The sequence below is a fragment of the Musca vetustissima genome, unplaced genomic scaffold (genome assembly GCF_032173495.1).
Source record: "Musca vetustissima isolate MV318-11 ecotype Yass unplaced genomic scaffold, APGP_CSIRO_Mvet_v1 utg4395, whole genome shotgun sequence".
Classification (NCBI taxonomy): domain Eukaryota; kingdom Metazoa; phylum Arthropoda; class Insecta; order Diptera; family Muscidae; genus Musca; species Musca vetustissima.
In genome coordinates this window covers 396757-421750 of record NW_026885219.1, presented here as the reverse complement: position 1 = coordinate 421750, position 24994 = coordinate 396757, and the positions used below count along the sequence as shown (strand labels likewise).

Genomic DNA, 24994 nt, shown 5'->3' with positions numbered 1-24994 from the left:
AATCTGGTAAATTTTGTGTATGTGAGCTATGTCTAATTAAAAGAGGACTTTAAGGACTATCCAATTAAGCCGCGCAGTTTGACGGTCGTCCAAACATTTAGGTTGTTGGTTAATTAAAATGGCCGTTAATTGGAAACTCCTGGAATTTTGCATTCAATTACTTATATATTGAATCCAAAAAGTTATAGAATATATCTGATTTATTTATTGGAAAAGTAGGCCTCTACCTTGAGGCTTGTTATGTCAAATGCAACAAGTCGAGGAGTTCATTTGGCATATTTTTTACATTGAACTAAGATGCGCGTTTTCTTCGCAAAATCGAATTGCAATTAAAATTTTAATGCTGATTAATTTCACAAATGTCAAAATTCCCCTATAGACCTTGCAAAATTCAACTAGTAATAAAAAGAACGACGAATTGAATTGAACTAGTTCAGTCGCTCATTTCCGTGAATCACTGAATTAAACACTTTGGCATTCACACGGACAGTGGCCGTACATGCATGCAGTCTCCGTCTCTTCAACTCATTCGTAAATATTTCATCCTACTTTAAATTCTTCTTTATTGGCCATTTTGTTTTCTCTCCCATTCTTTAGAAAGTGGAACGTTTTTCAATATTTTAATGGAACGTGAAGATTTTAGTAAACAAATAGAAAACATTGATTATTGAGAAGAAATTAAACTGAAAAATATTTAAAAAGCATGGATTTATATGATGACATAGATACAAAACCCAAAGCCTCACAAATCGATGGCTGGTCTTCGGGTATTAAAATGTTGCAAACACAGTTGGCAATAAAAAAGGCCACAACCAAGGAGCAGCCTAAGAAACCGGTGGGTAGTAAATGAAATACTTGGAAATATAGTCTCTATTAAAACTATTTGATTTTTTCCAGTTAATGACACCAGTGGTTAATTTAAAGGCAAAGAAAATTCAATCGCCCGAGGAGATAACCGTTTCCAAGCCATTATCGGAAACAAAACCCATAATCAAGGCCCAACCATTGGTGCCTTCTTTGGAGAACATAAAAACCGATGATTGGGATTTTGTCGATGAATATGACCCGGCATGGCCAAATGAATATGAAAAACTAAAAGAGAAGCGGCAAAGTCTTAAGGATAGAAATCGTAATGATGACCGTGATAGGGGTCGTGGACGTGAACAAAACGATCGGGGTGATCGTAAACGTAATCGTAGAAATTCACGTAATCGCGATTCACCACCGGTCAAATTTAGCGGTTTCGGACAGCGTATTACCGATGAAGATCGTTATAGTCCACCCACAACGACGGCTGGTGTTGGTGGACAGGCAAAAGGTGGTGTGGCCATTGCTCCGCCTCCCTCACTGCAGGAAATCTCAATTGCCAATGAGGGTGATCCATCGTCGAACGTTACTATACCCTATTCTGCTAGTTCAGTTGCGGCCAAAATTATGGCCAAATATGGTTTTAAAGATGGTCAAGGTTTGGGCAAGCAAGAGCAGGGTATGTCCATGGCTTTGCAAGTGGAAAAGACTTCAAAGCGTGGCGGACGCATTATACATGAACGTGATGTATTCTTGCCTCCGCCAACGCCACCTGCAGCAGGGAGTGGTAGCCCAGCTGCAGCTAGTCCAATTGCTAACATGGCTCCTCCGGCGGCACCACCACCGCCATCAACTTCGTCAGCAAGTGGTGAATCGAATTCGAATCCAAGTATAACAGAAATTATGAAAGCCCCAAGCAAAGTTGTTTTATTGAGGGTAAGTTGTGCTTACTATTGGTCTGTTCCGTACTGCAAGAATCTACTCGATATTACTATTTTCTTCGATATCATAAAGGAAAATTCGTTATCGTAGTAAAACGTAGTAGATTCTTGCAGTACGGCAACAGACCATATGTCTGGCAGAAATATGTTTGTTCTAGCTATTAGTATGAGCTATTCATTCTTATGATACAAACCATGGACTCGAATGTTGAATAAATAGTTTTATATATACTCATATTAATTTGAGACTTGATTTTCAATTAATACTCGAAACTAACAAAATTTCCAATACTTAAAGAACATGGTAGGCCCAGGCGATGTGGATGATGAACTAGAACCCGAAGTTAAAGATGAATGCAATACCAAATATGGAGAAGTTGTCAAGGTGTTAATACACGAAGCATTTGGTACGACGCCAGAAGATGCCGTCAAAATATTTGTAGAATTTAAGCGTATGGAAAGTGCCATTAAGGGTAAGTTGTGGACACAATACCATTCGATTTTAATTTTATAATCTAAAAAACATTATTGACAATTTTGCAAACAGCTGTGGTAGATCTTAATGGTCGCTTCTTTGGTGGACGACAAGTAAGAGCTGGATTTTACGATTTTGATAAATTTCAAAATTTGGAATTAAGTTAAGGAATAAGAAATTCGAAAATATATTTACCAAATAAATCATGTAGACAGAATATGATATTTTTTAATTAAGATTGCTATATATTATTTCAAGTATATAAACAATATATTTAGAACTAAATTTAATAAATAATACTCCTTTTTAATTGATAGGGAATATATATTGGTGCGGTGGATAGACTCTCTGTGGCTAGACGTATCTAAAAATTAGAATTTATTCTTTTAATGCCGGCATTTTTGGATCACTTATGGAAAATTTCTTGTCACAGCTAAATGATATGGTAACAGCAAATCTGTGGAAATAATATAAACACGAAATTAATATTGAAATCATTAGCAAATGACAAACTATAATTTACCTTGTGCCTTCGCTAACTTGTTCCACATGATGTTTATTTTCCCAGCCCGAGGTAAATGCACTTACTCTACCTCTTTTGGGTTCCACGCTGGATATTGTACGATTTTCACCCTGACCATCAACGAATATAAAACGACCTCCTTTGAAGTCCTTTTTGAAGCTTGTTAAATACAACAAGGATGTGTAATGGAATGATGGATAGGTTTCCTAAAAAGAAAATATGTCGATTTATTGTAAAAAATGAGTTTTTTTTTGTACCTTATCGACGTGTTCATGCCAATATTCATCGTGTATGGTTTTGGCTGTGGCATTTGTTATTCTTGAGAAAAATGTGGGGTATGTTAAATGCAAGTCTTCAGCGGCAATGCCAAAATGCTCAGCTATTGCTAGTTTTATTTTACCCTTAACCAGCTAGAAAATAAAGAGAGAAAATGTTAGAATTACAATCAAGCATATTACTGCGATCACCTCATCTGGGTCTTACGGTTACGAAACCCAGCTTACTATTATTAACTAATCGAAAACAATATTCTCCTTACATTATACGTCCTTAAATGCTCCGTCGTTATCAGCTCCTTTGCCTCTGGCATTTGGTAGATATTTAGAAATTTATCACCATAGGATAATGCACCCGAGTGTATGTCCAATATAGATGCCCCACCAGAAGATCCCGCTAAATTGATAACATTTGTTGCCATGTCCAATAGTTGTTCTACTTCATTCGACTCAATTAATTTATCTGCCACAAAACGACCACATTTCGTTGGTACACATTGGGGAAATTGTTGCATTTCTTTTTCATACTCCTCGGAACATTTGAACTTTTGCATTCGCAAAGCCAAGTTTTCTTTAACTAAGGCAAATTTGGTTTCTTTCGTTTGACCAATTTTGTAAAAGTAAACAATCACAGCTACTGAAATGACCACAACGGCACGTGTCCATAGACGATGTTTAAATGAGCCGGTGGCTTTTCTTAGCTCTTCATTGTTGGCAGCACTTGAATTAAGAAAGAAAAGTTATTGAATTTTTGATGGAGTCATAATTTTTTTTTTTTTTTATATATTTTCGTCCTCTAATATGATCTATACATCAGATAGAATCCTGGGCGGGTTTCTGAATTTTGTGTCAATTGTCTTCCAATCTTAGTTGTCATTGCAACACTAAATCGAAAATTATAGCTGTTGTTAGATATATTTTATGTTGCATACTTTTAGGCTTATAAGTTTCTAATAATTGCATTATCGTTTCTAGAAGACTAATTTTTTGCATGCGACTCTATTCTGTTTATACTAACATTTTATTTTTCCGTATATCCTTATTATCCTTTTTTAATTCACTTTGCTTATTCGTATTTTGTACACGTCGCTGCCTTACAGTTTTTTCAGTCATATTTGCTAAATTTTATGTTTGTTCTTATCAATGGAATTGATCCAAAGTCGGAGTTGTTTTGTTATGAAATCGCTGTGTTGACCATTAAGTGGCGTTGCCGGTATGCTGTCGTTTAGCGCGGCTATGGCTCGTCGGATTGGGGGTTGGTTCTTGCCACTTGCAGATCTTTTCGGTTGAACAAACAAAAAAAATCATACCGGACTTCAAACTAAATCAAAAAGGGGGTAAAAAGAAGCCTGAAACATGTCAACAAAAAAAATTAAATAGAAGAAAACGTTCACCTAACTGCAACCAAATCCCAAAATAACATTAGTTTTCTTCACAGAAACAGTGCTCCTGGCGGCTGACCAGCCAGGAGATAGCCCTCCCTCCGAGAACACCTCTCGCCATGACGTCTACTCATACTGGACGTCCCAGATCTGACCCTTGACTTACCATATTTTATCCCATCCCCACCACCTTTTTAATAGGGCTTTAAGCCGAAGACATTTTTATCTTTTCAGGTTTAATCCAGTACATATTTATTAAAACTATATTACATATTTGGCAAAAAAAAAACAATTCATTCCATCGTAATTTGAATCAAAATCTAACAATTTACAGCGAATTATAATATAAAAATTTCAGAAAAAAACAAAGAATTGCCAATAAAAATCAATTTTCGAAAGTATTCTTTTCTTTTTGTACTTTTAGGGCTTAACGGCGGGCACCCAGAGTGTAGAACCTTGACGGCAGCTTGTGACTAAGGCTTTTTCCCAAAACGTAAGTATGTACGAATTAGTTCGTGTTTCAGCTTTTTAATTATATTCCTCGGTCAGAATGTAAATAATAATTTTCTTGCTTTCAATTCCAGATGAGGACGAACAAAGGAATGTAGGTCGATACCACATTAAATCGACGATCTAAACAATGCCTGGTAACCTAACCTTGAATTGAGCTCAGTTCAATGTCGCGTACCTGCATACCAACACAAAGTAAGTAAAAAATTTAATATTAACTCGTTTGTTCACCCTTTTAATTTATTTATTCTTTTCAGGAAAAACCGCGGAATTTAATTATGTAGCTTAGTCGTCCGTCTGTCTGTCCGGAGTTAAATAAGTTTCAGTGTCAATTGGGAATGATACCAAGCCACGCTGGAGCAGCAATGGCGTAAACTCTGCGCCTCCCTCGATGGATTGGATGGGCGATGGTGTGGCTTGTAGGCTCCAATTCTTCATGAATTTTTAGGTTTAAGATTTATATTCATTGCTTTAGAATTTTAGTCAATTGTTGGGGTTTTTTTTTCAATATTGTTAAATTGTTTTCAAACTTTGTTTAATTTTAAAAAAAGTTCAATTTTCTTTTAATTTTCAATTTTTTGAAAACTATTTGTTTTGTTATAAATTTCCTTTCAATTTTTAGCCTTTTTTTCGTTTAATGTTGCTTAATTATTTAAAGGCTTCAGATTTTCTTTAAAATAGTTTGTATTTTGTGTTGTTTGTGTATGTGTTTCAACAAATAAACCAGATGAATTCACTTCTCAAAAACTTTGGTTGTTTTTTTTTCTTCGACGGTTACAGGGAGCCACGCATCCAATCTTCTTCGCAGGCAAAATCAAAAAGGGCAGATTTTTCTTACAATTTTTGCCAGGAAATTCTGGCTGCCATTTTCCTCGTTTAATTTTTCCATTTTCTCATTTTCTTCTTATATTATTCCCTAATATTGACATTTAAGTAATTGGAATAATCAGCTGTTTCCTAGTAATTGTTCTTCTTCTTCTTCGAGCTATCAATTATTTTCAGGGTTACCCCTTTTAAAGGCGCACACCACAAAGCCAACTATCCTGCTGATATCCTTATCGAAGGATAGGGCGAAAAAAAGTGCGACAAAAATAAAAAAAAAATAATTCAAAAATTTCATCTTGGGTGTTTTTAAAAGTATCGGTATTCGAAATCCCTACTTTTATTGTGATCTGGCAACCCTAAATATTAATTCGGAGCAAAAATTAATTATTTAAAACATCATGTTTTATTTGCCACATGTAAACGGTTAACCTCATATATGGTTTTACCATGTGTAAACCGAGTGTAAGAATGACGTCATACGCCAAGCGTTACGGTTTAGTGTGACGCAATATAACATATGGGCAACTGACTTTATGAATGAAAGCGTTGGGGACGCTTAAATGGCAACATTATTTGGCGGCTTGGATCACGGACGGACGGAAAATGGAGTATGCAGAAATTATTAAATAAAATGGTAAGTAGAGTGAAAAAAATTAAAGTGAATATTAAAATAATTAAATAAAAATACGTGAAAGTGTCGGGTTATTGTAATAAGTGAGTGTAGTGATTGTGAAAAGTGCTTAAAGTGTAGAAGATTAATGAATGAAAAATCCTATTGTAAACATACAGTGCGGGTGTATGTGAAAATACTACAAGTGCAAATAATGAATGAAATACAAAATAAGAAATAATTCTAAGAAAAATTATGATTAAATTGTAAAGAACAATAAATAATTGAATAATAAAAATTATAAACTCAAAAATAAAATGAAATTAAACAATCCAGTGTGTGTGAGTGTATGGGTGCATATAGTGTAAAAGTAAAATGAAAAATTGCCTTATTCAAAAACTTGAGCTTGGCGGAAACCTAGTGTTCGAAAACTTAGAAGGTTTTCGAAAAATATGAGTGATAATAAAGTACTAAACTTTGAGTGATAATTATGAAAGAGAATGATAATGAGCAAAAAGAATCAATCTAAAAATGGAAACTGCGGAATCAAAACAAAAAGTGAAAATAAGTGAATGAAAATATAACTATGAAAAACTACTAAGCAAAACAAAGAAAGAAAAAAATAAAAAAAAGAAAATATTAATAAAAAAAATTAATTTAAAATGAACCAAGACAAAATAAAGAGGAAAACAATAAAAATAAATATTTTTGTGTTAAAGGTGATCGGACGGACAAAAATTATTTGTGAAAATATTGTGTTTATTTTTTTTTTTTTTTAATGACGAAAAGTGCAAAGAATTTAATTGAACTAAACCATGAAAAAGTTGCATGATTAAAAAAAAACAATTAAAGCATAAAAAGTGATTTTACTAGTTAAAAACTGTGCAAATCTGTATCTAACAAAAATTTATAAAAAAAATTAAAGTGAATGAAATTGAAATGCTATTGTGAATTAATTGAAAATAAAATATTCAAGAATTGGGCTTCAGTAAATTTAATATGACAAATTATGTGAAATGTTTTGAATTTTGATGAAAGTATTAAACTGAATGAAAAATTAATAATGATAAACTGAGAAAGTTATCCAAATCGGACGGACATATTCGGTGTGATTGCCTAAAAATTAAATTTTTTTTTTTTCATTTTTCTTTTTCTAAATTATATTTTGATTTTAACTTAAAGTTTCCTCTTTTTCACAGATAACTAATACTTTCTCTTTCTGTTCTTATCTTTTCAGATTGGTGACTGCCTACGTTTGGATTGAACGAAAGGTAAGATTGAGACCTGATATTTTCTTTTTCTGTAGGGGTACCCTCAACTAGGTCCACACTTTGGTCAGATTGTTGGATACGATATTATTTCAAATGCATTTAGATGTGTTTGATCGTGTCTCCCCCTTCCAGACTCTAACGTCGTAAATCGATGACTGACAGCTCTGCGACCTTGTGTACAACACTCTTCTGCCTTGTGCCATAGTTGCGTATGGGAATATAAAGGAAGAGTGCACAAATGGTCAAGGACAGTCACAACGTGACTGCTCAGGAATCGTAGACATATTGTTAGAGTCGGTAAATCTGGGATGCTTCCGTTCGTAATCCAACGAATTCTTTCTGACCGCTGCTGTTGGTGTCTAGGCGAGTGGCCTCCTATGGTTGCAAGAAAAAAATTTTCCATGGTCTCAATAATCAAAAGACATCTAGAGAAGTTACTCAAATTGGATATTGCATTCACAAAAAGGTAAGTAAAAATAGAAATGCTAATAATTTAATAAGAAAAATAGTAATAACTTCCTTTTTTATCTTTCCAGACATTTATTACCTACATGCGACTTAATTTGCCTCTCCTGTGAAACCAGGAAATTATATTTGATGGTAAGTTCGATTAATCCTGTTCTCCTTTTTCTTTCTCCAGCAGGTGTACCATCGACTAGACCTTCAGCTTTTGTCAGAATGTCGGATACGATGTTGTGCAAATGCACTGACGTGTATTTGTTCTTTTTGTCTTTTGGCTTCCAGACTCTAGTGTCGTAAGTCGGGTGAAGGACGGATCTGCGACCTCGTGTACAACAGTTCCCTGGCCCGTGCCAAAGAGCGAACGGCTACTGCTTCACCGCGAAAGGGGAATTGCACTAATGGTCAAAGACAGTCACCAGTTGACTGCTCCGGATGCGCAGACATCAACTAGAGTCGGTAAACCCAGAGTGCTTTAATTCGTACTCTGACTTCACAATTCTGACATCTGCTGTTAGAGCCTAGAAGATTGGACTCCTGTTCGGATGGAAAAAAAAACAGGGTTCCGAACTTCATCAAATGTTCTAGCCGATACTTGTGGTGGGACTACGGTCGGCGCTTTAGAAATGAACGTAAGTTGTAGTTTTAATTCTATTTCGTAGTTTTCGTAATTTTGCTCTGGAAAATGAGAAAAATTATGAGAACCCTATTTATTTATAAACTTAAATTTCATAATTTATAACCAAAATTTAGCTAAAAAAAACTTTGTAAGTATGGCTTGGGATGGACATTTCAAATTTAATTTTATTTTTAAGTTGTTCATTTTTATTCGTATTTTTCTATTTCGCCAATAATCCTACATAATGATATTTCACTAATTCATATATTTTTTCTTTTCCTTTATGACTCAAAAAACTGGAGAAATTGGGTTCAACCCTTACCCATTCACACAACTACACATCACTCAGGAAGGAAAAGCTGTCCTACAGCTTGTTAAAAAATTCGGGAATACTAAAAGGACATTTCGTAAGTAGAAATTCAGGTTAGTCCTCTTAACATTATATCTTAAATAATTGTAATAAAATTTGTACTTTTTTTTTTTTAATTCAGGTACTACTACTACTAACTATTCAATTGGATCTTCCGGAACTCTTTGAAAATTCAGGTGAGTATTGGAAAAATTTAAACTTAAGGTAACTTTAAGTTAAGTTAAGATAGAATTAAGAGATAAATTTTAAATATTTCCTGTGCATACGTAGCGGATTAGTATTTCATTTTGAGATCTCCGCTTTATTTTAAAACTGAATTTAGATTAGCTAAATCAAGAAAAAAAACAAATGCTATTCTCATATATATATGTGTTAGACTTCGGTCGCTATATATATGTAAAAAGAAAAAAAAAATAATTAGAAGAAAAATTAATTTCTTCAATTCGTAAGCATTTATTGCTTCAAATCCTTAGCGTGAAAAATGCCAATGGGATGTCCTTTAAGATCTTCTACTTCGTAAAGGCATTTCCCAACTGGCTTAACAATGCGACACTTGAAAAATTTTTTATCAAGTTTAGCATTATAATTATTTTTAAAATCACTTTGCCTGAAACTTCTTCGGAAAACTTCTTGCCCTGGAATGAACTTGACCTGACGACTTCTAAGATTATAAGATTTTTCATTTCTCAAGTATGCCTGGTGCAGACTATTTCTTATCTTTTCTCGAATAAGATTCTGTTTTACCGAGTTTGGAATGAGTGTCGTCTCGGGGTCATTAAGAAGTTCAAGTTTCCTGGCTAATTTATAAAGACTGGCATGATTTATCATATTGACTCCAAAGAGCGCAAAATAAGGGGTAGTTCCGATGGAACTATGTACAGAAGATCGCAGAGAACATTCTATCTCTGATAAATTTTGATCCCATTCTCGGTGATCTTCTCCCAGATATGCTCGAATTGCTGATAAAATAGATTGATTTACCCGCTCCGAGGCATTTGCTTGCGGAGAGTGAAACGCAGTTTTGGTGTGGTTTATACCAAAAAGCTTAATCATATCTGAAAATTCTTTGCTAATAAATTGTTTCCCATTATCTGACACAATAACTTCTGGGGTTCCAAATTTATGAAATACTTCACTAATTAAAAACTTAACTACATTTCTTGAATTTGCTTTGGCCATGGCTTTTAGCAAAACGTATTTTGAAAGGTGGTCTACCACAATGAAAATAAAACTGTTTCCCGTTTTGGTTCTGGGATAAGGACCTAAGAAGTCTACATAAATTCGTTGAAAAGGTCTTTCTGTAATAGTCTCGGCTCCCATAGATGGACGAAGAGTCGAATTGGCTGGTTTTGTCTCTTTACAAATATCACAATTTTGTACAAAATTTCTAACTTGAGTGTTCATATTTGGCCAGAAAAAGTACTCTTTTACCCTACGAAGAGTTTTGTGGAAACCTCCATGAGAAACTTGTGGTGGACAGTGTGCTTTTTCAATGATTTGCTGGGTCAATTCGCTGGGTACCCATAACTTCCAAGCGAAATCTTCATTAAGGGGTATTCCGTCGTAGAATTGAGTTCGTTTATATACCAAACCATCAACCACTTTTAGATCGGGAAGTTGTGAAGAATTGTTTTTGATGGTTTCTATTAAGGCTAAATAATCGTCTGCTTTAAAAGCTAAGGAATCGAGATCGATTAAGGTCTTCACATCTAGAGAAATCTCCTCCATATCATATCTTGAAAAAGTATCAGGTACTATATTCTGGGTTCCTTTACGGTGCTCTATTTCAAAACAATATGCCTGCAACTGTAGGCTCCATCTAGCTAACCTTCCGCTCAGATCTCGATGTGACATGAGCCACTTTAAACTGCTATGGTCAGTTATAACTGTGAAAGGCATCAATTCTATATATGGCCTGAATTTCTTAATGGCCATCACTACTGCCAAACACTCCCTCTCAGTCACCGAGTAATTTTTCTGAGCAGAAGTCAGCTTTTGCGAAAAATAAGCAATGGGATGCTCTCCACCCTCATCGTCTCTTTGAAATAATACTGCTCCTATTCCCAAGTCTGATGCATCGCTCTGAACATAGAAGTGTCTGTTAAAGTCTGGGTGTGTCAGGACAGGACTACTTACAAGGGCTTGTTTCAGTTTGTCAAATGCAACCTTGGCCTCCTCTGTGAAAGTGAATCGTTTTCCTTTCTTGAGGGTTTCAAAGATGGGAGCCGCAATGGTGGCAAAGTCGGCAATGAACCTTCGATACCACCCTGCCGTACCCATGAAACTCCTCACTTGCTTTGCTGTTTTCGGGTATGTAAACTTCACTATTGTTTCCACCTTTGCCGGATCAGTTTTAAGTTTGCCACCTCCAACAATGTAACCCAAGTACCTAAGCTCTTTGAAGCAGAACTTCGACTTGGTTACATTTATTGTGAGTCCTGCTTTAGCCAAACAACCTGCCACCTGCTCTAGCAATCCCATGTGAGTGTCGAAGTCTGGCGAAACAACCAAAAGATCATCCAAGTAGACGAAAACTCTATCACGTAGTGCGCCAGGGATCACTTTATCCATTAAACGGCATAACCTTTGGGCTGCATTGCACAGACCAAAGGGCATGACGGTAAATTGGTAAAGCGGTCGTCCCGGCACTGTGAATGCAGTTTTCTCTCTACTTGAAGGATCCAGTGGAATTTGCCAGAACGCATCCTTCAGGTCGACACTAGAAATAAAATAGGTATCCCCCAGCCGACTGAGTAAACCTTCTATATGCGGCAATGGATAGGCGTCCTTGACCGTCAGTGCATTGAGTTTGCGAGCGTCCAGGCACAAACGGTTCTTTTCGCCCCTTCGGACTAGAGTAACCGGATGACTCCATGGACTCTCGCTCTCTTCAATCACACCTAGCTCTATCATCCTATCCAATTCCGCATACATAAGTTTCTGCACAGCCGGGGAAACGGGATAATGCCTATCTTTCACCGGGGTTGCATCGCGGGTGTCGATTGAATGGACCTCAGCTTTAGTCTTTCCCAAGCCATACTTGGTAAAGCAAGGAAATTTGTCCTTCACTATTTGCAAACGAACTCGTTGCTCCTCGGACAAAGAATGGCTGTTAACATCACTGATCTCTGGCTCACCACAGAGACTCACTTCCTGGAGTGACAAACCGTCCACCTGAGCAAACATTTGGAAACGTTTCATGAAGTCTACCCCCAGAAACAACTCACGGCTCAGAGAAGGAACAAGATAGAATATGATAGGATGCTCCTGCTTTCTAAATTTTACATTAGTCGTCACCCTGCCAACTATTTTATGTGGGCTTCCATCTGCTGTTTTAATAAAAGAATGGAAATGCTTAATTTCCAATCCTGCTCTCTCCACAAAGCTAAGGCAATTTTTCCCCAGACAGGAAACGGAGGCTCCGCTATCTAGCAATCCCTCTATTTCTTCACCATTGATATGCAGTTTGGTATATAAACGATTATCTTCGCCTTCAAATAGGGTAGCCGAGGCTATTTCCTGACGAATGCGTCTTCTCCTCTTATATCGCTCTCTAGCCTTCTTAATTTTATTGGAAACTTGACCAAAAATTCTTTCTCTCGCCTCGCAATATTCTCTTACTCTGATATGAAGTGGTTTCAACTCTCTCAATCTCGGTTTTACTTCTGACTTTCTACTTTCTTGCTCTACATTTTTCAAAATAGAAACTTTAATACTGGAACTACTACTACTCTGCTCTGCTCTGGGCTTAAACTGGGGTTGACCTCACCTGCCCAGACTGAGGTGGGTTCCTGTGCCGGTTTCCCTGACACTTCGGACAATCGGGGACGGTAACACCTTCTTGGCCACACCTATAGCAGAAAATCTTTCGAGGCTCCCGGCACTCCATCCAGCTATGACCCATAACACCGCAGTTCCAACATTTATACTTGGATGTCATGGTCACGGCATCAACTTCAATATCGCCTCGAGGTTCCTCTTCCATCTGCCATTCAAGCTCATGCACTTTCTGTGGTGTGTTGTAGCGTTGCTGTCTTTGGGTCCATACCAGATTTTCGGCTTTCTTCACCTGCCTATAAAAATCACCCAAGCTATTTATCTGAGCCGAGAAGATCATTTGGGCTAAAGACGGCTTAAGGTTGCCTCTCATTATTTCCACTATCTCGTGCTCCCTGTATGGCGACTTTTGCTGTGTCCGTAGCCGCAGTACATCATTATAAAAATCTTCAAAATTCTCATGTGGTAGTTGACGCCGATTTAAAATCTGCATTTGAAGCTGGAATTCATTTTCAAATCTTTGGTATTGCGCCAACAAAGCACTTTCCAACTCCTTCCATGTGCGAAACTGGACCAATTTCCGGTGGTTCCAATACCAATCGAGAGCTGGTTTTTCCAAAAGTTGGTGAAATTTGGTGATCAATACTTCATCAGGGCAATTATAATCTTTTTTAAGTTCACCCACTCTGAAGATGAATTCTTGGACGCTCATGGTTTTGTCGGTACCATCAAAAGATACTCCCCATTTCGCCAAATTAAAACGCCCCGAGATTTCTGAGATGATATTGCTGGGATGTGGACTGGTATGTGTCTCGTGTGGCTCTGTCCGCATGCCTCTGCTGTAGATATTAGGCAACCTCTCGGCCGGCAGTATTGTGTGAGTTTGGACTCCGGCGACTGGTGGTACCGATAAGCTGGTTGGTGGTTGTGCTGGTGCACCACTTGATGTGAACCCTGGTGGCGGTTGGTTAAAAGGACCAAGTGACAACGGTCTAGGATCGTGAATCGGTGGTGGATTTACTCGCTCCGGATATGGTAGTGTGTAACCCCTTGCTAAATTAGGCTGCTGAGACGTTAAGCCTGACGCCAATGCATGTGAAGACAGAATGACTGACTCCCGGGATGTGCGCGCTGGTGCATGTGGTGCCGCTGCTGGCATCGCCAAGCCGGCTTGTGAAAATACTTGATTAGTGCCGTCATTGTCTCCCAACAACGAACGCTTGGCCGCTTCAGCAATTCGAGGTATCAGAGCTCTCAATCTTTCTTCTTCCTGTTGACGGTACTGCAATTGGGACAGGGCGATGGCAGAATTAATAATTTCCCTGACTCCTGCGCTGACTGCTGGATCTGCTGGCGGGACAACTGGTCTATTCTGCAACCCGGTCAAAACACTATAGTTTGGCGAGGCAACGCTTCCATGTGACCAAAAAGACGTGTTAAACGAGTTAGCGGCCTCTTGCATGCTTAATGGAACTGGTGGCGGTGCCGATGAATTGGACATTGATGATGAAACACCTTGAGCTGGGACGTCCCCATGTGCTAAATGTGCGATATGAGAAGCAATGGGACCACTATGCGCGGCAGTTGTAACCTGTTGTGCGTTAGAAGGTGCGCTGTGAACCGCGGTAACAACACTGCTTACGGCTGTAGATTCGGAAGTGGTTACCACCCCATTTTGCCCTAATATCGGTCTACCTGCCAAACCTGCACTCGCAGCTCTAGTAAGAGGCATATTGCTTTTTGATATAACCAAATTAGTAAACAAAAAAATTCAGAAAAAGCGATAAAAAATCAAAAAGAAATCTGTCAAAAGAATTTGCTCGAAAGTAAACCACACGGTGGTTTGAATTAAAGAAAAAAAAAAATAAAAACAATTGTGGTAAGTAAACTAAAAAAATAAATTCAATGTAATTCAGTTCTTTCACAATTAATTCACACTTTTCACTTTTACAAATTCTATTATCCGGCAGAATAATTTTGATGAAAATAAACTGGAAAAATTCAAATAATGTTAGGTGGTGGATTTCTGGTCAAAATAGTGGTAAGTCAAGGTCAAATAAACTGTTTCTGTATGAATTTTAATATGTTTCACTTTTTACAGGGATTTGGTGAGCTACACTGGCAAAACTAGAATTGAAATGGACTGAAAAATTAAAATGGAATAGGCGGCTTACTCAGACCTCCCTTAAAAGATTCCATGACAATACGACCAATGGTCGGAAGCCAAAATTGTCGCAGGACCGAATGGAAACTCTAGGTAAGTCTGAGATCAGCTACCAAATTCCGGGTACTGAAATTAAATATAGACAGAAACTAAAATCTAAAAAACCCAAATTAACAAATTCGTTTGAGAATAAAAATTCATATTTGCGTAGCAGCGCGTCACCTGCCTTCTTATAGGCTGCTTGGACGGGTCTCCACAAATGAGAACTGATAAACCAGACGAATTTCTTCAACGATATAACTTTAAGAAATCTGAAATTTTAACTTTACTAAAATATGAAAGTTTATTAAAAAGCTAGTGCCATTAGAAGTATTAAACTAGAACGACTAAGCCACTAGAAAAAAAATAATAAAAATCATATTTTCCCAAATATAAATGATGTTTACCTGAGTCTTCGATGAAGCAACGCGTCAGGACTCTTAATTAAACCTAGACGGGACTCATTAAAGATTCATGGTAAACACATTTACACAATACGACTAAAAATTATTAAAAGCTAACATGTCTCAGGCCCCACGTTCTGGGCGCCATTTTGTAACAACCGTGTTCAAGAAAAACGAAATGAAATCGCTGTGTTGACCATTAAGTGGCGTTGCCGGTATGCTGTCGTTTAGCGCGGCTATGGCTCGTCGGATTGGGGGTTGGTTCTTGCCACTTGCAGATCTTTTCGGTTGAACAAACAAGAAAAAATCATACCGGACTTCAAACTAAATCAAAAAGGGGGTAAAAAGAAGCCTGAAACATGTCAACAAAAAAAATTAAATAGCAGAAAACGTTCACCTAACTGCAACCATATCCCAAAATAACATTAGTTTTCTTCACAGAAACAGTGCTCCTGGCGGCTGACCAGCCAGGAGATAGCCCTCCCTCCGAGAACACCTCTCGCCATGACGTCTACTCATACTGGACGTCCCAGATCTGACCCTTGACTTACCATATTTTATCCCATCTTTACCACCCGCCTAAAATATTCTTCACACCAAATACATTTCAAGCTATTTACAGAAAATTATATCATTAATTACCATTTTTTTTCTCCACTATTTTCAGGGTAATCTTCCCCAAAGCTCGCGTATGGTATGTTCGTAAGTATATAGTAGCCTTTTTTAATACATTCCAGTATTTTTATATTTTCTAATTTCTTTTTTTTTTGTGTTTCAAATATACAGAAAGAGGCAACCAAGGCGTGTCTGCCTTTACACTTCAAAGGCTGTCTATGTTGGTGGTCCCTAATCCTGGCCTGAGCTCAACCCCGAATTAGAACAATAAAAAACAACAGGTGACCACAATTGATATAAAGAAAATGCACTTGTTCACCCTTTAACTTTGTTCATTTTTTTTATAGCAAGATCAGTTTTGGAATATATCAAATTCGAAGCTGGTCGTCCGTCTGTCCGTCCGGCGTTCAAAGTATGTAGTCGCTTTGGCAAGATACCTGGGCATGCCGGACTGGTCATGCCATAAAGTGCTGATTCTCCCTCGTTGGATTGGATGTGCGATGCTGTGGCTCCTGATATTTCCTTTTAATTTTATTTTAAGCAAAATTAATTTTCAAATGTTTAATATTTTCATGCACCTTCAATTGGTTTCTGTTTGTATTGTATTGCTGTTTTGTGTTGTCTTTCAAATTCAAAAACACTATTCCACAATAAAAAAGTTCGAATTGAAATTTAAAAAAGATGTATTTTCTTCACTCCAATCAGGGCCACACAACCAATCTTCATCAAAGGTCAAATCAAAAAGGAACGAAATTTATCCATTTAATCAGGAAGAAAGGCTCCTGTCATCATATTTTTTCTTTTGTTTATAATTTATTCCATTTCTCTCAGTCGTGTTTTGTTTGACATTATTCACAAACATATGGTTTGACTATTGTGAATGATCGTAAATATGCATGCTTCTTCTTATTTTCAATAGCAAACAGAGGCGCACCCCACAATGAAAAAGTGGACCGATATTTATAATTTTAAATAGAGATATTTGGTACCCAATATGAACCCACTGTACCAAATTTCAGCGAATTCGGTTGAAAATCGCGCTTAAGAACCTCAAAATACCGAAAATTTGGGGTGCCCATATATGGGGGCTACCAGAAAAAGTGGGCCGATATTTATAATTTTTAGTAGAGATATTTGGTACGCAATATGAACCCAATGTACAAAATTGCAGCGAATTCGGTTGAAAAGCGCGCTCAAGAACCCCAAAATACCGAAATTGGGGGTACCCTTATATGGGGGATATCCGAAAAAATTGACCTATATTTAAATTTTTTTGTGGAGAGATTTGGTACCTGCTAAGAACTCAAAATACTAAATTACAGCCAATTCGGTGAAAAATACGATAAAAACCCAAAAAAAATACTGAAAATTAGGAGGTACCGTTATATGGGGGCTACAAGAAAAAGTGGACCTATATTTATAATTTTTTGTGGATACATTTACTACAAATTCGCTTGAAAAACGCGCTCAAGAACCCCAAAATACCGAAAATTGGGGGGTACCCTTATATGGGAGCTATGCCTAAACGTGGACCGATATATCCCATCTTCGAACTTGACCTGCCTGCAGACAAAAGACAACCCTATGCAAAATTTCAGCACCCTATCTCAATTCCTTCAGAAGATAGCGTGATTACAACAGACGGACGGACATGGTTAGATCGTCTTAGAATTTTACCCTGATCAAGAATATATATACTTTATAGGGTCGGAAATGAATATTTCGATGAGTTACAAACGGAATGACAAAATTAATATACCCTCCATACTATGGTGGAGGGTATAAAAAGTGCTGGAACAGACCATTTGTTGGCGAAGGTTTGCGTACTACGTCGCTTGAGTCTTGGCAGAACGACGATTAACAAGCGAATTTTATGAAGGCTGGAGTCTTGGAGGCTTCCCACTGTTCTTTTGAATCTCTCTTTCTCTCTTTTATTATTTTTTTTTTCGTTTTTCCATATATAGTTCCTTTGCTCCATATAGTTCCTTTGCTCTTTATAGTTCCTTTGCTCCATACAGTTCCTTTGCTTCAAATAGTTCAAAAAAGGAACTGGATCAGAGAAAGGAATTATATTAATTAAAGAACTGGAACTAGTTCCGTTCGTTCCTTTCTCGGAATAGTTCCAATGAACTAGTTCGTTCCGGAACTACCCAACTCTACAATAAACGTTTATCACGTTTATCATCACTGAGTCATTGAGCTTATATTTCACAACGCATTTTTTCACATTTTCGCAGTTTTCTGGATATAATTGATATATTTGCGATTTAGAAAGGCTAAAAAACTATAAAATTAAATAAAGGTAAAGTAATAAAAAGAAATTGCAGAAAATTTCACGAAGTTACTACTGTTATTGCATCTGTTTGTCCTAATTTCACACAAAAAAACCTCCACCAACATGGAAGCTTTTAATGGCAACTGTATCTTGGCACGACACGAAAATGATTATTCATCATGTTCTGACGACGTGGATGAATTTTCGCCATATGGATTAGAAAAATACGCAGTAGTTTCACCATTTTCAGTATCTTCTGATGAGAGAAGCAAGGTTACGGCAACAAGAAAACGCAATGGAGAAGAAAGAATGCCAACGCGACGTCCAGATCCCAAGGTGTATAATAGGAATGCACTATTGGCCAGAGAAAATCGTCGCAAGAAAAAAATTTACTTGGAGTCACTGGAGAGGGAAGTAGAAGAGGCACGTATTGCCAATCGGAATTTGGTAAAGGCATTAAAACGTCAAATGTCCATATCGAAACAATTGGAGCAGAGGACAAAATACTACCAGAATATAATAGCCAATCAAGCAGAAATATCAAGTTTACTTTCAATATTGGAAAATAAGAAATTATCGAAGCAAACTGCTGGTGGTTATCAAGATCAAAACAGCAATTGTAACTATGGAGATTCAGCAGCAACAGATTTGGAACTTGATAACAATGGTACGGGTACAGACAGCAACATGAGCAACATGAATGATTTACATGACTTTTCATCGTCCGATTTTTTTAATTTCTCCAACTTTCAATTAGATATGAATGATTGTCGCTCTACATTGGATGATATCCTGTGGAATATTAATTGTGATACATCAAGTGAGGCAACCCTTAGTTCTTCAGAAACATGCAATGTTTTTGATGAACACCCCTATGCAACTACATCGTCATCATCCTCGTCGGAGACCCAATCATCACCAGATTTCACAGCCACCTACAACGATTTCAATTGGAACGATGATGTCGGGTACCTAGCACCCACATCTGCTGGAAGCTGTTTGCACATAAATCGGGGTAAGGATTGTACAGATGAATTCTGTATAATATGTAATTGTAATATGCCAAGTCAAAGTCCACCCCTACAACTTTTCAACGATGAACTATTGTCATAAAAATTATATTGTTAGTTTTTCTTTCTTATTATTTTTTGTTATGTTTTTCATACATATAATTATTTAATTAAATATTAAGGTTAGGTTTACAAAACAAAATTAGAAATAAGTTCAATCCCAATTAATGATATTAAATTTTAAATTTATAATGAAACAAAAACAAAATAAGAACCAAAGTGGGAGCACTAGTTAGAGTAGACTACATTTTTGTATGCGTGTTCAAGCAAACGGTATTAAACATTATTTTCGCCATTTCAGGGCAAATGCACCTTCTTGGATGCGCCTACTGAGACAACCCGGCTATAGTGCTGATCAGCTTGTCACACAACAAGTTGCATCGGTCAATTAAGGTGGGTTCAACTAAAGACTCAACACACACCACTAAGAGAACTTTGTAATTTCGATATTTGTATTGAATCTTTTTGCAGCAAGGAGGGAAGAGAAATACCCAAACACAAACTGGATGCCGTGCAATTGTTATAACAACTTGGCGAAAAAGTAGCATGGTCCAGTCACAGGTCTATGGAAAACAATGACTGGCAAAATGTATCAATTACAGTGGTTGGCTACGTGATGGCTAATAGTGGATTTTCAAATACACTTTTTATGATAAAAATTCTAAGTCGTTATTGAAACTTATAACGTTTAAAGAACGTTGTTAAATGTTGATTATATTTATTATGATTATAATTTGAAGCAACCCGATCTATTAAAGCTAAATTACTAAGACGAAGAAATTACAAAAATTGCTGATAATCGCGAAATTAATAACTCAGATGCCCCCGCTATTGATCGAAATTGTATTGAAAGTCATATTAGCCACAAACTGTTTACATAAAACCAGACATTTGTTTCGGCCATATTTTCCACACAAAAAAAATATTTTTACTAATTTCGCATCTCCTTTTTCTAATTAAAGTAAAGGAGTCCTATTTTAGGAAAGAAAAATTCCACCGTCTATATAATAAATTGTAAGTATAACGAGAGGGTTAATAAAACAAGCACAAAAGGTATGTTACTCTAAATATTGCTCCTACTTTTTTCATTTATATATACATACAAGAATATTTTTTGTACTACACTGAATTATTATATATATATATAGAAATTTATTAAAATAAATGTATTTATGGTTATAAAAACAATATTGATTTTTATTTCATACCCCCCCTTTTATTCAAAAGAAATCAAGTTTGCAAGGCGGAAGAAGAGATATTCTGGGCATCAATTCACTGTGAAACAAGTTATATTGTTTGGATGTTGCTCTCCCTAGGGATATAAGAATTCAGGTGGTACATGCGCTGATAATGCCACACTTTTTGTATTGTATTGAAATTGTTAGTGGTAGTTGTGGCTACGTCCTGCGCAAACTTAGGCTCTTGTTTAATCGAGTCATGCGTTATTCTCATTTAGTAGGTCTGTAAGAAATACACAAATTCATGTTCCTCGTTTGACCCCTCTGTTGGAGAAATCCTTTCATGTAAGAATTGCTCGAGTATTCAATGGTTTACCACAGGGTCTCAAGACATTTAGTGGTTCCATTAAATGTTATAAGAAAGCTTTGATTGAATATGCTAATTTGAATGATTTTGATGTATTTTCTTTCGTATACTTGCCCTGATATTGATGTTGCATAGCTGATTTATTTAATTGTTTTGCTTATTTTACTTAATTATTTTTTATACACCCTACTGTGATTTAATGTTAAAATTTAAATTATTTAATTATGTTTTTTTAAGATTTTATGTTAAGATAAATCTATTGTTAGGTTTAAGATTTTGGAGTAGTAGATGTATAGTGGTTTTTGGAACCGATCATGGCTTTGTGGCTAGCTTCCCATTCATGAAAAATAAAGAAATTGAATTGAATTTGTTCGCTCTTCCCTTTAAAGCGACGTAAAGCGAAAAAATCCGCGTCCATCAAACGTCCATCTCCGTTATGAACACATGTTAAATTTTTTTCGATCTGGCAACTTCTTCATATTGAAACAGGTATTCAAAAAAGTCGCATCTGCAATTTTTTACAATGAAAGCACGCATTTCTAATGTTTCCATTGTAAAAAATTGCGGATGTGTAGTTTTTGGACACCTGTTTCTATATGAATGAGTTGCCAGATCGAAACAAAATTTAACAGTTTTATGTGCTAGGCTAAGAACTTTCCGAACAACCCTCGTATATAATTCGATACTTTGATTCTTGGAATCACAGGATATCGGTCATTGCCTCCCAGACTCTCCCCAAACTCACTGACTTCCAACAACTACTTATTTATTTTACAGCATAGTGGGCTTTTTACATTTTTATATTTTCTTAAACTATTTTTATTATTATATAACTTAAATTCTATAATTAATTATATCATTGAATATTATTAAAAATAAACAAATATAATTATCTAAAATTACATTCACTTTAAGCGTTCATAGTTCACATTTTTTTATAATGAATAATTAAAACAATAATACAATATGTCTTTATGATACTACTTAAAACATTGTAAACAAAAAGGATAAACAAATACATAAAATGAAAAGCACAGCTCAATATATTCCAGTCGCCAGTATCACGACATCATGATATACATATTTGTATATAACTAATAAAATATTTTTTTTATTTAATTAACTTTGTTTTGTTTTCTACTTTTTTGTGGTTACTTAAAACCATTTATTATCTGTCTTTGGGTCATTGATTAGCGGCCTCTTGTCACTGCCATTGACAAATTGCCCATTGTCCAATATTTGCTCTTTACACATTAGACTAGCCTCACTTAGCTCTTCGCTGGGTACACGTTTGTACGAAATCTGACGTCTTCTGGGACGACATGACGATGATGTGACTCTGTCACTTTCAGGTATTTCTCTTTTGCTTTGTTGCTGTTGTTGTTGGACTATTCGAGGATATGGACGATGGCAATTTGGTGAGAAAATGGATGGATAATATTGTCGATAGATGTAGTAGGAAACAAATAAACCAATAAGACCACCAATTGTTACATCTTCCCAATGGTGATGATAGTCGCAGGTGCGGCTAACCGCCACCAATGTGGCCAACACCAGGGGAGCTATGGCAATGCAAAAGCGCCAGGTTTGGCCACGGCCACGATAATTGAAAGCATGTAGCTTGGCGCCCACATAGTAGGTAATAAAACCAAAACCAGCAAAGGCAACTGTAATGAAATTTTAAAAAAATATTTTACTAAAAATTAAAATACCACAACAAATTCCAACTTACATGACGAATGGCCACTGGGAAAACTTTTACGTCCCTCATTAATGGCTGTAATACTGCCTGTGCAATTGAATAGCTCCAACATGTTATCGGTGCTGGAGGTGACATTGCTAGTCAAATGCATTACACCATCGGGAAAACAGCGATAATAGAAATCCGGCCTTGGACGTCCGACACTAATTTTCAGTAGACTTGTTGCCAAGCCATTTAGGCCCAATATTAATGTCCAAGCCCATGAGGCGGCACGAAAATCCCGTTTATCTTTAGTGAACATCAGATGCAACGATGTTATTACCAATGGTCCAATTATAACGGCCAGCAGCAGCGCCAACGGTGAAACATAATCCATTGTACGTGGATTTTTATACATCCACATTTCTTCGGGATGTATGACACGTTTAAATGCCGTTTGGGTTTCCAATTTACTGTAAAATAAAAATAAAAAATAATTTGATGTTATATTCGGCTAAGACCTTAAAATACAAAAAATGGGGGTGGAATCTATTTAAGGAGATTTTCAATCGATTGCAAATGGGCGTGCTTTACATCGAAGACTTGTAACTTTGTGTATAAGTACTTGAAGACTTTCCGATAATTGGAACATCCGATTCCAAAAATTATAACGCCATTCGAAAGAGTACATGTCTGACTCTGGTATGAACTAGGACAGAAAATTGCCTCCGAGAACTTAAAATGTCAGATTAAGTCAATTTTGTTTTAGATCTGGCCCACAGTCTCGACATGGCTAAAGAAAGGTTCATCGATCTAGAAAACATTTTTATAAGAGCATCAAAAATTCATCTGGACCATGTATTTCAATACTCTAAAATTATATTCAGAAGCTAAATGTTCTTTCTATAGGAGAGCTACAGGTCTTCTTCTTCTTCTTCCCGTTGAAGAGCTGCAGGTCTTTGCAGCTATTCCTCTTCCTATGGAAGAGCTGGAAGAATTCTTCTTCCTGTAGGAGAGCTGCATGTAACTTTCTTCCTATAGAAAAGCTGGAGGTATTTTTCTTCCTGTAGGAGAGCTGGAGGTCTTCTTCTTCCTATAGGAGAACTGTAGATATTATTCTTATTGTGGAAGAGCTGCAGGTATTCTTCTTATTTTGAAGGAGCTGCCGATATTCTTCTTCGTTTGAAAGAGCTGGTGGTATTATTCTTGCTGTGGAAGAGCTGCAGCTATTCTTCTTCCTATGGAAGAGCTGCTGGTATCCTTCTTCCTATAGGAGAGGTAGGTATTATTCTTATTGTGGAAGAGCTGGAGGTCTTCATCTTCCTGTGGATCGTAAAGGTACAAAATATTGAATTTAGTTTTAGCTGACCATTTTGATCCACAGCCCCGAATTGATTAAGGGTGTGATGATGAAGTATTAATTTTTGGAAAGACCAACACAAATTCCTAAAATTATGTTCAGTTGTCGAAGAAGTTTCCATAAATAGTTTAACCTTCAAGTATTCCAAACACATTGAAATTCCTTGTTTTAACATTCCACTCCTTAGTCGCTTGTTATCATACGTTAACCCTCCTAATCTCGATCGGATATTTTGCATATAAATAAAAAAATTGATCAAAACAAATTTCTTTTGTTTTCTAAATGAATTAACTTACCTAAAAACAACAACCAATAGAACACGTATTCCTATATCAATCCAATCACTGACTTGTTTTGAAAAATCCCCAAACAACGTGCAGCCGTCAAGCACAATATTATCGCCCGAATGATCGGATATATGTTTGCTCCTATACTTATGATGACTACTACTGTATTGTTGTAGACCATTACTTATACTACGTCGGGTCATTTTTCTCTTATCCGCAGCATTCATCATTATTTCATCCTCCTCTTGACTACTATCACTTGTGGTATATTTGTGCAATTGTTTTTCGGCCGAACTTTCACTGTAACTTCTTTTGGCCGACAATCGTTTCGTATAGATTCGTCCGGTATTTGTAACACGTAACGGTGACGTACGCATTGACATTGTTGTATTATTCTTGGTGGTTGGTGGTTCTAAACTATTGATGGATTGGTGCTGTTGCTGGTGTTTGGTATAGGACGGGTTATTATTAATGCTACTGCTGTTGCGGCTGATACGCTTTGGCGGATACGTATCAAAATTGCCGGGATGACGTTGTATTGCCGGAAGATTGGATCGCGTGTTGTGAGTATATTCTGCGTCGTCGTCGTTGCCGTCTTCGTTATCAATGAATGGAGTGTTGCCAAAACCGCTAAACATTTTACTGTCCGCCAAAAAATTAGCAGAAACAGCGGTTTGGCCTAATGAGTGTAGCAATTGTGACTGTTCGAA

General features: G+C 36.6%; 4 protein-coding genes and 2 long non-coding RNA genes across 9 annotated transcripts in view; 4 read left to right on the top strand and 2 right to left on the bottom strand.

Annotated features, from left to right (window-relative positions):
• The window catches only part of LOC133332334 (chromatin assembly factor 1 p55 subunit), a 63856-nt gene that overhangs the window by 13559 nt on the left and 25303 nt on the right, over positions 1–24994 (top strand). The window lies entirely within an intron of this gene.
• On the top strand, positions 704–2397 carry LOC133332351 (splicing factor 45-like). Its single transcript, XM_061540750.1, has 4 exons — positions 704–835; positions 898–1743; positions 2047–2221; positions 2296–2397. The coding sequence occupies exons 1-4, from the start codon at positions 704–706 to the stop codon at positions 2388–2390; spliced, it is 1248 nt and encodes a 415-aa protein (XP_061396734.1). The 3' UTR covers positions 2391–2397.
• LOC133332345 (2-oxoglutarate and iron-dependent oxygenase domain-containing protein 3-like) lies at positions 2596–4134 on the bottom strand. The gene is made up of 5 exons (XM_061540743.1): positions 4040–4134; positions 3285–3741; positions 3004–3156; positions 2747–2952; positions 2596–2680 (listed from the first exon to the last, which is right to left on the bottom strand). The coding sequence occupies exons 1-5, from the start codon at positions 4132–4134 to the stop codon at positions 2602–2604; spliced, it is 990 nt and encodes a 329-aa protein (XP_061396727.1). The 3' UTR covers positions 2596–2601.
• LOC133332365 (uncharacterized) lies at positions 4258–5728 on the top strand. Of its 4 annotated transcripts, none has more exons than XR_009754419.1 (3): positions 4258–4276; positions 4828–5108; positions 5171–5728. It is a non-coding gene; the product is annotated as an uncharacterized LOC133332365 (long non-coding RNA). The 4 variants fall into 4 exon arrangements; XR_009754421.1 differs by lacking the exon at positions 4258–4276 and adding an exon at positions 4342–4358; XR_009754420.1 differs by lacking the exon at positions 4258–4276 and adding an exon at positions 4368–4637.
• On the top strand, positions 7562–9384 carry LOC133332355 (uncharacterized). Its single transcript, XR_009754417.1, has 3 exons — positions 7562–8085; positions 8156–9120; positions 9189–9384. It is a non-coding gene; the product is annotated as an uncharacterized LOC133332355 (long non-coding RNA).
• On the bottom strand, positions 9521–14576 carry LOC133332344 (uncharacterized). The gene is made up of 3 exons (XM_061540742.1): positions 12837–14576; positions 11204–12625; positions 9521–9619 (listed from the first exon to the last, which is right to left on the bottom strand). The coding sequence occupies exons 1-3, from the start codon at positions 14574–14576 to the stop codon at positions 9521–9523; spliced, it is 3261 nt and encodes a 1086-aa protein (XP_061396726.1).

Excerpts from the sequence above, each read along its gene's own strand:
- LOC133332351 (XM_061540750.1), top strand. The coding sequence starts at position 704 with ATGGATTTATATGATGACATAGATACAAAACCCAAAGCCTCACAAATC. Across the intron at positions 836-897 it reads AGGAGCAGCCTAAGAAACCG|TTAATGACACCAGTGGTTAA; the intron begins GTGGGTAGTAAA and ends GATTTTTTCCAG. Across the intron at positions 2,222-2,295 it reads TATGGAAAGTGCCATTAAGG|CTGTGGTAGATCTTAATGGT; the intron begins GTAAGTTGTGGA and ends TTTTGCAAACAG.
- LOC133332345 (XM_061540743.1), bottom strand. The coding sequence starts at position 4,134 with ATGACTGAAAAAACTGTAAGGCAGCGACGTGTACAAAATACGAATAAG. Across the intron at positions 3,742-4,039 it reads GATATACGGAAAAATAAAAT|TGCTGCCAACAATGAAGAGC; the intron begins GTTAGTATAAAC and ends TCTTAATTCAAG. Across the intron at positions 3,157-3,284 it reads AGCATTTAAGGACGTATAAT|CTGGTTAAGGGTAAAATAAA; the intron begins GTAAGGAGAATA and ends TTTATTTTCTAG.
- LOC133332344 (XM_061540742.1), bottom strand. The coding sequence starts at position 14,576 with ATGCCTCTTACTAGAGCTGCGAGTGCAGGTTTGGCAGGTAGACCGATA. Across the intron at positions 12,626-12,836 it reads ACCCACCTCAGTCTGGGCAG|GCTAGAGAGCGATATAAGAG; the intron begins GTGAGGTCAACC and ends AAAATTAAGAAG. Across the intron at positions 9,620-11,203 it reads ACAAACTGAAACAAGCCCTT|TGTCGCATTGTTAAGCCAGT; the intron begins GTAAGTAGTCCT and ends AAATTTTTCAAG.